Raw genomic sequence first — 13,447 nt, 5'->3', positions numbered from 1 at the left:
AAAACCACTAATAAAAAACCACAAGAATGTTCAATAGAAAATTCTATTTATAGAGTTGAGCAACAATACTTGGGTTCCAATCCCGTCATCATGAATGTAGATGTCGACTAGTTTAGTTGGTAAAGTCACAAGACGTGAATGTTCGTTCCAATCCTGTCAGCATAAAATTTCCCTGCCTGGCTTCTTTTACACTGAAGTAATGGAAACAGGCCAAAAGCTTGCTTTTAACAGACGCCGCATTTTGGGATTAAGGCTCTGATGATGTTGTTGTTGATGTGCGCACACCGATAAATGGAGACATTTGGGATAAATGTAAGAAAAAAATTATTTATCATGTACAAGAACATTTTCCAGAAGAAAAGAATGCTTCCTCAGTAATGACAGAGATATTTGTACTTCAGAAGTCAAAAAATATAATAGGTCATGAGCTGAAACATGCTTAGTATACCTATCAATTGAGGTAAGAATTCTGGCACTGCAATTGCCACTCCATCCAATCGCCAAAGTCGAAACTACTAGCACAGTCCAAAAGAGCATTCTGCTGTTGTTCGTAACGACAGATAAAATTTAGACCAACAAGAAGCTGACACATGGCTGATTCTGTCTTCACCCTATCGGCAAAATAAAGAGTTTGGAGAAGAAGAACGTTTGTTCTCGTAACCATTTGTTGTTGTTCAACGTTGCGTTCACTTTGCCATCTGATCATGTTATGTGCCAGAGGAGCTAACCAGTTTAGAATCCCATCAAGGTTCTCTTTCCAATCATGAGCTAATGCACCATCGTATATTGCGAAGTTGTTGCAATGTGACTTGAGACTGATACGCAACGTCTTCCTTAAGCTATTAGGCAACATTTGGTATAAATCATCTCGAGCTTCCTCGCCCACCAAATGTGGGTAGCAAAGAAACTTCTCTATTACTATAATGACGTTTGCATAATGAAGTGCGAGAGCAGATCCCCCGATAGTAGATGGAGTAGCACGAGTTGCCAGCCGACTTTTAGTACCAAAACGAGGTGCATTGTATGGAACACCAATTTGCGGGAGGTTTAAGCCATTTGGCACGCTAAAACTTCCCGAGACATAACTCTTCTGATCACTGAAACTAGAGCAGTCGTCTTCCTTGTCAATTTTTGAAGCTGAACTACTAAAAGTAAGGCACTCCTTAAAGATCCTCCCCGGACTAAGCGCACAAGGTAAAACAAAGTCGACTTCTTCTTTTTGCAGACCAAGTTGAGTCCTTGTCCTTAAATTCGGGGATTTATTTTCCGTTCTCTCATTAGGCAATGATTTTAATCGATTTAGTGGCCTTACAGATGACATATGCTCAACCTTCCCATTACTCTTATAACTTTTCGCCTTCACTAAACCACCGGGATAATCCTCTTCAACCAAGATACGAGAAACTGCAACAACACTCCTACTACAACTCCGTTTCAAACCCATACCAGCATTGCCAAAGACAAGACATATCCTCGCATAAAGCGTGCAAACCGTCCTAGCCAACAACTCAACAACCTTATCATACCCTTGATTCCACAACGAAACATCCTTCAAATGCTTCACATCCTGCCTATGCCACACCACCTTCTGCTCAAAAGCGTGTCGACTCTCAACATTCGAATTCAAAGGAAACTTCTTAACCGCCTGTTCTAACTCATTCAACACCTCCAATTCACTATACAAATTCGACGTGGAACCGACATACCTCTCCATCTTCCTAATCATACCCTCCATATCCTTAACCAAAAACCCTAATTCCTTCACCTCAATCTTCCCACTAATTATATCACCATAAACATGCTCAAACCCTTGTAACGCCGCGGTATTACACTTCTTCCCTAACCTAGAAACAACCTCAGCAATCCTATTCAAATCATCTAATCTTTCACCATAAGCAAGCTCTATAAGGTAAGATTCATCACAAGATACCAACTTTTTTACCCCTTCTAACTTAATTATCTCATTAACAAGCCTAGAAATTTGTTCATCACAAATTGATTTATGTAAATGCACCAATTTTGACATAACATTTGCTACCTCAAATGACAATATACCAATACATTTTTTCACATTTTTGGTAGATGGGTAATTTTTTTTACTACTTTTTTGGTGTAAAATTAGTGAATTCTTGAGATTATTACTTACTTGATTCCCCATTTTAATTAACCAAGGCTCAACAACCATTTCTTTACTATTTCAAACTCAAAAAAAATTCAATCTTTTTCACAAAGATCATAACTTTATACCAAATTTGTGATAAATAAGTGAAACAATAACAATTAAACCATGAAATAAGATGAATTCTTGAGATTATTATCCTTCAAACACCAAAAAAATTCAATTTTTTTCACAAAGATCGTGAATTTATACCAAATTAATGAGAATTAAGTGTAAAAACAACAATTAAACCATCAAATTAGATAAATTAAGGTAAAAAGAGAGGTACCCAGATGAAATTATTCCTATTGAACTCAAAAAAATTCAAATTTTTTCACAAAGATCATAACTTTATACCAAATTAATGACAATTAAATGATAAAACAACAATTAAACCATGAAAAAAGATAAATTAAGTTAAAAGGATGAAATTATTCCACTTCAAACTCAAAAAAAAAACAATTTTTTTCACAAAGATCATAACTTTATACTAAATTAATGACAATTAAGTGAAAAAACAACAATTAAACTTTAAAATAAGATGAATTAAGTTAAAAAGAGAGGTACCCAGATGAAATTATTGGGGAATTGTTCTTGTAGGCAATAGGTCGAACACTTCATCGACAACCCATATGAGATAACAGCAGTGAAAGCTATTATTAATGGAGGAAAGATAGAAAATTGAGAATAATTTTTTTGACAATGGAGGGATTGTTTTTGATGCAGTTTGTGGGTAGTGTAGTTAAGGTGAAACTCAAATAATGACGTTTAAATAGGCACTTTGATGGGCATTATGGAGTGTATTATGGAGTGGGGCAAAAGGGAGTAGAATGAAATAATGTCATTAAGTGGCGGAATCAGAATTTGTCCTTAATGAATAACTTGGAGAATGAATTATTTACATGGAATCAGTGATTAGAGAAAAATTAGAAATTTAAACTAAAAAATTCGCCATTTTTTTGTTGTTGTTTGGGCGAAATCACCTTTGTTATACGACTTATACCCTCTAGCAGTCTAGCTCCATCGATATGTTATCGAGTTATACTGCGTTTCGAAATCAGATTCTCAAATGGATTTTAAACCTTTTATCTACGTGTAGTTTTTAATTTGTGAGGTGGTCTTGAATCTCAGTATAACTCGATAAAGTCTATAACTTTTCTTAATACTTCAAACTACGTAATATTTCTAGTTTTCGACTAATAAAAATGATTTCTTTAGTTAAATATGAGTATTAAGTTAAAAAATGCTCTTATTAATCTTTAGAGTTGACTTTTTTTTTTAATAAAAAGGGAATTATGTCAATTGTCTTTAATTTTGGTTTTTTTAGTAAAAAAATTAGGTAAGCAAATTGGAGGTGGAGCGTAAATGGAGTTGGGAGGTCAACGTAGGGTTCTTAATTGTCAACTACAATTATCATAAGCATTTGTTTGTTCTAAATTATGAATCATAAATTATTTAAATTAACATGAACTATTTCAACTTCCTCACTTTGAATTTTGAATAGTACAAATTTTATTTTGTACTTCACTCACTTAAATTGTCTTTATTTGATTATCATGGAATAGAGTGCGCTTGAAGTGGGGGGTGTGCTGCCCTTATATTATATAGCCGGGCTCTTCCCTACTTTATAAGTCAAACAGCAAATTCACATATTATATTCTTTCATCGGTTTTGTGCATAATGTAATAGATAACAATTCATCGGGACAGAGGGGAGTATTAATTATAACTTATAAGTTTCAGAGTAAAATGGTCTCGAATATTACATATGGGGCAATAGAACATTTATGTAATATAAACAATTAATTATTCAAATAAAATAAATTTATAAATATAAGCTAAATTACTTGTAACTAATACCTACCACCAATAAAATGAAATGAAGGGTAGATAAATAAACAAGAAATTGTTTTGTAGTTTACAAAAAGTGCAAATTAATAAATTGCTAATGACCAAAGTTCAAAATTAAAAAGGTGATTTCTTTAAAAAGCTAAAGTAATTAGTGGAGTAGGTGAATCTAATTCTCAAAATCTTGTTTAAAAATTCTAATACATGCATGAGACTTGACTTAAGTGAGCTACAAAACAAAAAGATGGAATTAAAATTGAACGATTACGTAAACCTCATCGACTCATAAACGACCAAACGTAGAATGTTTTAATGTTTGATATGGATTAGCAGCCAAAGATTAGAAAAACTATGATAAACCTTCCTACTTTGATTTGCCTAATAATTTTGGCCTTATATTCTTTGTCAATTTCTTACAGTAGCCCCTTTTTTTTTTAATTAATTTTACTTTAGTTTAGCTTCGTTCAATTCAGTTCTGTTTAGTTCAGATTCATTCAATTCAGTTAAGTTCTTTCCAACCGAAAATAACAAGGCCTTACGGAGTACCACCGTCATAACAAGTTTCAATGATAAGTCTCTTTTAAAACGACATTATCGGTTAAAATGAAGACAAATCAAATATACTTCTACTACTTGCATTGTATTGTCCTTGGGCTCATTTCATACACACAAAAAAAAACGGTAGAACCACCTGATGACAAATTTAAACACAAATATGTTATCTACCCTCTTCAGATCACTCCAGTAGGTCCCTCACTCTATCATGTAAGAGGTCTCTCAATAACGCTATTAAGAGACCGTCTTTCTGGAGTTTTGTGTTCAATATATCCTTAAATATATTAGCGAAATTTTTGAAAATGTAGTGAAATGACTTCAACAATCGAGAATAATTTTATTTCAAATTACCAACATGTCATTAAACTATGATAAATATAAATGGTTACAATTCAGCTTCTTGCTTATAAAACCGTCTCATACACTTATAATCCGACACTTGAATAATGTCATAACTTGAAATATTCAAGCCCATTTTGATCAACAGGCCTAGAGAAGAAATGTGTGTAGAACTCTTCAAGAGTAAAGTCTTTGTAAATGGGCTGATTTTCTTCGGATAATAGTTCCTTAATGGGCCCATATTTTTCTGGAGATGAGAACAAGCCTTTGAAAAATAATGCAATGGAAACCCTTGGTCCAATAGTTTGTGCAATCACTCTGTGGCTCACACTTTTAAGCTTGTCATTGGAAATTATCTGTACAAATTAACGTTTGCATAAGTAAATCATTAACTTATATTTTAAGTAAATAAATATCCGAGACGGACGAACTATGAGGTAAGTTGATTTAATGATTTGTCATTGTGAAATGTCATAGTATGAAAATAGAGCTTTTCATGGGTCGTCCCGTCCATTGAACCCGGCCCATTCTGCGCGCAAAAAATACGGATACGGACAAGGCATTTAAAGAAAACTACAAAGACCCAGTCTACTAACCCGTCCCAAACCCGCTAACCCGCTTGTCTGTGGGCAAAAAATTAAACGTTAGCCCGGACCATACACGACTCAAGCCCGCATTTGAACACCTCTATATGAAAATAAGATCGTTTTGAAATAGTGTTACACTAGTTTGTAATTGTAGACATTAGACTTGACAAATGGGTCAATCGGGCAGAACTCAGGTCGGGTCAATTTCGGGTTTGCAAGAGTTCAGGTTAGGCCAGGTCGGATCAGGTCCATTTTGCGTTCAGGTCAGCTATTATGATAACAATCCATGTGCAATACTAAACAATCGGGTCATGTTATACCGGGTCTTGTCAACTCAGGCTCGGTTCAAGCCTCAGGTCTTGATTTTGGTGTCGAGTCTGGTATGGGTCGGGTCATTCAGGTCGGTCAATTTTGCCAGGTCTATTTGTAAATTAATTTGTAGAAGAGGAGGGTAAACAAAACCTGGAGCAAGTCACCGATGTTAACAATCAAGGCACCGGGATGAGGCGTAACATTAACCCATTGATCGTCATGAAGAACTTGGAGGCCGCCGATATGATCTTGCAAAAGTAGGGTGATGATTGAGGCATCGGTGTGTTTGCTTGTTCCTAAGGTTAACTCTGGCTCCGGGCATGAAGGGTAGTAATGGCATGCAAAGTTCCATGCTTGGTTACTTTCTAAGTTTGAAAGATAGTCTTGTTTTAGTCCAAGAGATAGTGATAGTAACTCTAGTATGAGGTCTCCTAGCTTTATGGTATGCTTGAGGTACTCCAATATTGATTCCCTTGATGTAACAAAATACTCCGTATTAGTTAGTTTGACATACAATTTAGTGTTATCTGAGAATAAAATTCTCATTGAAGACGGACATTTTTCGTCACAAGCTGAAAACGGGTCATATGTCGCTATTTTAACGATAAAATGTAACCATTTTAATGACAAATTATTATAGCTTAGGACATTGTTCTTAGTGGCGGACCCAGGGGTGCGCACAGCACCCCACGTGCGCACCCTTGGTTGGCGGAATAATTTTTTTTTTTAAACTGAAACGTATAACAAGAATCTATACTATTTCCGTGTAAGCATAAACAACAACCAAGTAGTGGCTCAGCGGATAAAACTTCTAATTCTAAGCAAGATCACAGGGGTTCGATCCCCCTGAAGCACTCTTTTATTTTATTTTTTGGCTCTTTGCTACTCTGACCATACTTATTTCGTTTTTTTTGCCAACGACTTGTACTGCATTTTGCGTAAGTTATCCAAATCTTAAAACCTTAATATTTTTTTCAAAAAAACCGTAGTATTGAAACTCCTCCTTCACCAATTTTGTAATTTAGATGTTAATTTTCAGCTCTCTTAGATAAAATTTTCTATGAACATTTTTTTTTTCTTTTTGTTTTGATTTATTGTTGTCTATTTATGATTTTGTGTTGTGAAATTTGATTATGTAATGACGATTATGAAATTGTATCTCTAATTATTTTGCAATGTCGTTCGAAATTTTTTTTTCTTTCAATTGTGCACTCCCACCCTTAAACTTCTAGGTCCGCCACTGATTGTTCTGGTAGCTTTTTAGGTAAAATGGTTACATTTTCGTCTTAAATGGGTCACATTTTACCCCGTCTTCAGCTTGTGACAAAATGTACCCGTCACAAGACGTTTTGTATCTGAGATTGTCTCACATTAAATTAATCTGTAATGCAATATAAAATACAGCAAAAACAAATGAATAAGGAAAAAGAAAGATATTAAGTAAAAAAAATTTACCCATAATATGTCTCATATAAAAGCAGACATTTTCTCCTTTATTTGTGTGTTATTCAGACTCGTTTGCATGATTTAAAACTCAGTTTAACTCACAAATACGGCTATTCAACCTGTTGTACAAGAACATTGTACAATCATAACAAATCTAACCGAATGTATTTTTCGACCTTTTATAATTTTTGATTTATATTTAATTTTTTTAATGTCAAAATAAAATCTAATTGAGTTTCATTATAATTTTTTAAAACCGATAATTTTATAAGGGAGCTCAGATTCTTTCAAATTAAGCTCGTAATGTATAAGTCTAAGCTCAAATAATTTATTATAAAGCACAAATTATTTTCTATACAACTAATACAACTGATTATATACTCTACTTACCGAGTTTAACTAGGGGTGATTAAAATTTGATTTGGGCCACATACTAGGCTAAAGTGGTATGTGACAAATTAGTAGGCCATGCCTTTATAAATTTTCCACAATCCAATATTTGTGTCGCCTATTTTGACGGTCAACTTTAATTGACGAGATAATTCATAAACAACTCCAATTTGATACCTTTGTCTAAAAAAACTCCAATTTGATAATTCTTACATTTCACCAAAAAAAAAAAAAAAACTCTAATTTGATAAACGAGATAAATTGTGATTATGTTTAAATTAGGAGAAATTTAATGATCAAAGTCTACAAAATTGCAAGCAACACAAATGTAACAAAACTCGATACCACCAGATAACGCTCTATTAAAATTTAAACACAAACCTGCAAATTGATGGCAAATCTTGAGAATCAAACTCCCCAGTAATCGAAGTATTAACAGACAAAGAATCCCTCCAATTCGCAGCTTTCGATTTATAAAAATCATAGTTCGTATTATACGTGACAACCTTAGTCCGATCGCGACTATAAAACTGTTTCTTAACCTCGTCATCTTGTTCATGAAACATCCTCGTACCGTCAATCATATTATTCAAAACTTCTATAGGAATCCCATGATTCACTACTTGGAAAAATCCCCATGTTTCGGATGCCGAGAGCATTTCTTTCACAATTTCGGGTTTTGATGAATAACCGTCTTGGTTGACGTGAGTAAGGTCTATGATCGGAATCGTTATGTTTTCGGGACAAGTAGTTAAATCTTTTGAACGATCTTCGAGTGGTCGAATAAAGATGCTTGGAACTTGAATTTCCCCTGTTGGTGGTTCATCTAGTAGCCCTTTAACACCGGTTTTTCGCTCGTCGAAAGCCTTAAGATCATTGGTTCGATCATAGCTAAGTTGGTTACTCATTTTTGAATATTTACAATTTTTTTTTTTTTTTTGTTTGGTAATGGAGATGGAGTTGAGCTACTTGACTAGTTCTTCGTGTGGTCAAGGTTTTATTAAAATATGAAAGGGAATATAATCACGTATGTCGGCATATAGTCAAGGAAGTACTACTCGATTGCTTTATTTTCACCTCACAAAATAAAGTAAACGTAAAATATTTACTAAAACAGATGAGTACGAGTATGTATTATTTATTGATGGGATTCATGGGATTTCTTAATGGTAACAAATTAATATTCTAGACTTCGAGCTTGTTACTCTTGGGTGACTTATCTGGTATACGTGAATTGCAGGCTATCACGTTCTATACAAGAGTTACCAATACCAAACCCGGAGTAACTTGGTATTACACCCGATAATTTTTGTCATTTTTCCATTCCCGTTTATAATTCTCAATAATCCTCCTTACTACTAAAAGAATAAAAGTTCTCAATAATTTTCTCTCCAAAAGGAATCTGATTAAATAAGGAACAATACTATATTTTTATTAAATTATTATATTTAATTAATATATAATCATTAATCATTATAATCTTCTAATTAAAATAAAACAAAACTGGTATAAACTAAAAAATTGTGTATGAAAAACCGATAAATTGATATTCGTTCTTAATTCGTATTAAAAAAATTATGAGCTGATATTATTAATTTCGTGACAAAAAATTTCTTTAAAATTATTTGAGAAAAATTATAAATTAAAAATATTAGTTTTATGTTAAATTTTTTTATTAAAATACACATTTCATTACTTTACTCAATTCGATTTCAATTTTTTATCCTCATATTAAAATATGAAAATTTTTTAATATGTCAATTTTAAATCTATAAATAATACATTATAAACTATGTAATCTATAAATATAAATACTGCGCATGCATGTGCGGGATCCATACTAGTTTTACCGATTAAGCTAACAAACCTGCCTAGACCGGAGACAAATCTATTGTGTCGGGCCTTAATACAAATGCAACTGAACCGATAAATTAATTAGAGTCCAAGCCCATTTACAATGCATTCTCGCGAATCGCGATTGAAGATTTGTACGTTGGTTCTTCGTGTCAAGTCTTTCAAATATTATTGTACTCATATAACCCGTCTAGTCGGGCGTACCGGGATCACAAAATTAATGTACAGATAAGATGGATTATTTTTTATTTTAACCGAAGTGGCTTGGGTGTAGTGGAACGCGGGAGTGCCTCAAAGCGTTGTAATTGGCAACGAATTGAGAGGTCCCGGGTTCGACTCCCTACACGGGAGTGCTGCGGTTACCTGTCACCCTAAATGATGTCTTACCTGGCACACGTGGTTTGCAGGGTACTGCATGTGTCCGGGGGATTAAACCCTCGTCATCAAAAAAAAAAAAAAAGATGGATTATTTTGGAGAATGGGAGGGGAGGATAAGTTATGTGTAGTGTTATTTGACGGAAAAGATTATGGTGTGTGGAACTTTGAGTCCCACGACGCAAATTGGTGGACATTTGACGTTTTGTCTATAAAAATAGTAAAATATAAACTCTTGTTTAGGACGGAAGTCAGTTTTAAAAATAAAACGAGTTAATAACATAGATAAAACAAAGCAGAATGTTTAGATAATAAAAAAAAACTTGTCCTGTTTATGCATGTGGAATTGAATAACCTTATCAATAGTTCATTAGATTTTATAATATTCTCAATGTCGAATGTTATAACCCAGATCATGAGCATCAACCAACCAGCTAGTTGACATCTGCATGACTCTCCGCCTTAACGTGTTCAAACCTAGACCCATTGAGAGGGCGGTTGAAGAAGTGGGTGTGAAACTCGCGAAGAGTAAACTCTTTATACACAGGCGGGTGATCTTGAGACAATAACTCTTTAATAGGTCCATATAACTTCGTAGATGAATGAGAACCTTTGAGGAATACTGCTGTTGAAACCCTCGGTCCAACAAGATTTGCAGTCACTCTATGGAAAACACTCTTAAGCTTATCATTCGATATTATCTGCATCAAAATTTACAACGTTAAGTATAAGATACACAACAAGTAGCGAGTTTTGTATAAGACGGTCTGATATATGGAAGCCAATCTACACAACAATGTTAATGGGCTTGTTCACATTACCCCCCCCCCCCGGACTGCAAATCCTGGATTCGCTATTGCATACTTCCTCATTCCAATGAATTCTATACATTTGTTTTATACACGTATATCAATGCTCATTTTCTTTTGTTCATATCTTTAATTACATATTAGTCAAAATTATAAAAATTTGATATTCAGAATGTACTCGGCAATACAATTTAAACACGTTCTCACATGATTATCTTTTATGCTATATATTAGAAGTTGTATCGAAGATTCTCCGCACTTATGAATAATGCCCAAAAAGCAAATGTATAGAATTCATTGGAATGAAGGAAGTATAAAATTATAGCATTAGATGACGAAAGATACCTGGAGAATGTCTCCAATGTTGACAACAAGTGTGCCAGGAATCGGTTCAACATTAACCCATTGATTTTGATGGAGAACTTGGAGACCGCCAATGTGGTCTTGCAGAAGAATGGTGAGAAATGAAGGGTCGGAATGTTTGCTCGTTCCCAATGTTAGTTCAGGAGCCGGGCAAGGAGGGTAGTATTGGTTACCCAAGGACCATCCTTGGTTGCATTCCATTTCTTCTTTTAGAAAACTTGGTTTGAGTCCAAGTCCCATAGATAGTAACTCTAGTAAAGTGTCACCTAGTTTCATTACTTGGTTGATGTAGTCCACCATCACATCCCTGTGTATTATTGATTAGGACACTATCTTGTGAAATACTCTAAGAATATTCCTCAATATAAAATCTTAACTATAATATATTATCTAATGATAATATATTTTTCTAATAAAAATATCTCTAATATAATACTAGTGTAGTTCCCGTGCTATAGCACGGTACTTTTTAGATTTATTTTATAAAGAGATATTAATAATTAAATTACTTGCATAAATGAAGTATACTTTTAATTTAATGTTATAATCTACTAAATATAATATTAATAAGAGGTTGAAAAAAAAGTTTACTACCATAAGAAGACCTTTTAAGTTAAGTTATTTTTTTCTATTAAAAATAACAATAATTTTATACCATTACATGCAACTAATTTATGACATTAATAGTACAATTATTAAGTTAGTTGTATAATTTTATTAAAACGCGTATTGACCTTAAAACGAAAAGCAGTAAAAACTATTCCTCGCGTTGAAAAAGACGATTTACGAATTATTAAAATAATGTTTTCACTTTTTTTTTTTTCTAATAGAAAATACATAAGTGTTTTTACATCCTTCAAAAAATAGTCCATATTACTAAGACAAAAATTTACATAATAAATAACTGATGATTTCTTACAAAAGAGGTAACATATAAATACGAGTATAATATAAATTTAAATTTATATGAAATCAAGTTCACTCATCTATCTAATAATATGACATATAGAGTCCAAAATTATGGGCTATTAATAACTTTTACTTTGATAGATGAGATAGAAAAAGTGGGTTATAAGGTTCACAATTTACAATCTATCAAATCTTGTTGTGTTAGTAGTATCCAGAAAAATAGACCCAATTAAGAAGAAGTCTCTTTAGGTGGGAAAACTAAGAGAATTTTTATTCTCTTAGTAGTAGGAGGGATTCTCTAATACCCTGCAACACAAAATCTTCGTTTAAGTTAACAAGATCGATCCAAACATATATGAGCTAGCAGTTTAGCTGATAAAGGGGTGCAATACGAGGCTTTCTCAGAAATACATTATGAAAATTGTGTCGAAAACTACATTGAATACCTGCAAATTTCGGGTATTTCATTGGTGTCGAGAAAACCAGGATAAGGATTAACAATCGCCAAAGTATCCCTCCAATTAGCAGCCCTCGAAAGGTAAAGATCATAGTTACTTACATACAAAACTGGTTTCGTCCTATCGCGAGTATAAAACAATTTCTTAACCTCATTATCTTGCTCATGAAACATTTTATTCCCTTGCAATGTTTTCTCAAGAACTTCAAGTGGAATTCCATGATTAACTACTTGAAAAAATCCCCATTTCTCCGATGCATGTAAAACTTGTTTAACAATCTCGTCACGAACATCTTTACTTTCGATACCTTGTAAACTTATTACCGGAACTTGGAGATTAACACATGGAGTTTCATGTTCTTCAGAAAGCTCATCTTCGGGTCTAATGAACATCTTTGGAAGGGTTTTCGAACCCGAGTCGGCCACTCCTTTAACACCCAACTTTGTTTCATCGAAGGCCTTAAGTTCTTTTACTCTATCATAATTTGAGAGTAAGCCATTAATTGTTCCCATTTTTTGAAGAAGGAATTTCTTGAAGTATAACCATATTATTCTTAGGATTAATACCTTACAAGTTAGCGTACGTGTGTCCATTAGCTCCTCTCATTTCAACATTAATTGGCCTTACTTTTCTTTGGAAGTATCGCTCCGTCCCTGTCAATAGTTTACGTATATTTGTTTTATTTTCCCTTTACTTTTATAGCAAATGTAAACTATTCATTGTATTAGGAAATACTTTATATAGTAAGATGTAGTCTAGGGAAACTAAACACATGAATTCACCGTCCCCCAAATTAGTACTGAGTATCACGATCGGTTATTCTAACGTGTGTTCTAGAGCATATTTTTAATAACCTAGCCAGCTAGATGTGCTCAGATTGACATGATATAAGAAAGGGAAAGGGAAACAAAGTTATTGATTTCTCTTGTTGGTGTTCGTTTGACATAAACAAAGAGAATGAAATTCTCTTCCTTACCCCTCAATCCATCTAATTCCTTACCCCCCAAAGTATGAGATTTCATTACCTTTTGATAAGTGTATAATT

The 13,447-nt window shown here is 33.5% G+C and overlaps 2 protein-coding genes across 2 annotated transcripts; both read right to left on the bottom strand.

The window, feature by feature from the left end:
- Positions 1-290: 290 nt before the first annotated feature.
- LOC141606544 (protein PSK SIMULATOR 1-like) lies at positions 291-2,993 on the bottom strand. Its single transcript, XM_074425704.1, has one exon. The coding sequence runs from the start codon at positions 2,183-2,185 to the stop codon at positions 452-454; it is 1,734 nt and encodes a 577-aa protein (XP_074281805.1). The 5' UTR covers positions 2,186-2,993; the 3' UTR covers positions 291-451.
- A 1,902-nt stretch (positions 2,994-4,895) lies between these two features.
- On the bottom strand, positions 4,896-13,021 carry LOC141608726 (uncharacterized). Its single transcript, XM_074428070.1, has 7 exons — positions 12,391-13,021; positions 11,018-11,342; positions 10,299-10,564; positions 9,450-9,552; positions 8,016-8,599; positions 5,949-6,270; positions 4,896-5,255 (listed from the first exon to the last, which is right to left on the bottom strand). Exons 1-7 carry the CDS (start codon positions 12,993-12,995, stop codon positions 5,010-5,012), a joined length of 2,451 nt encoding a protein of 816 aa, XP_074284171.1. The 5' UTR covers positions 12,996-13,021; the 3' UTR covers positions 4,896-5,009.
- Positions 13,022-13,447: the final 426 nt, after the last annotated feature.

This window comes from Silene latifolia, chromosome 10, assembly GCF_048544455.1.
Source record: "Silene latifolia isolate original U9 population chromosome 10, ASM4854445v1, whole genome shotgun sequence".
Taxonomy (NCBI): Eukaryota; Viridiplantae; Streptophyta; class Magnoliopsida; order Caryophyllales; family Caryophyllaceae; genus Silene; species Silene latifolia.
This window is presented reverse-complemented; position numbering and strand designations above follow the sequence as displayed.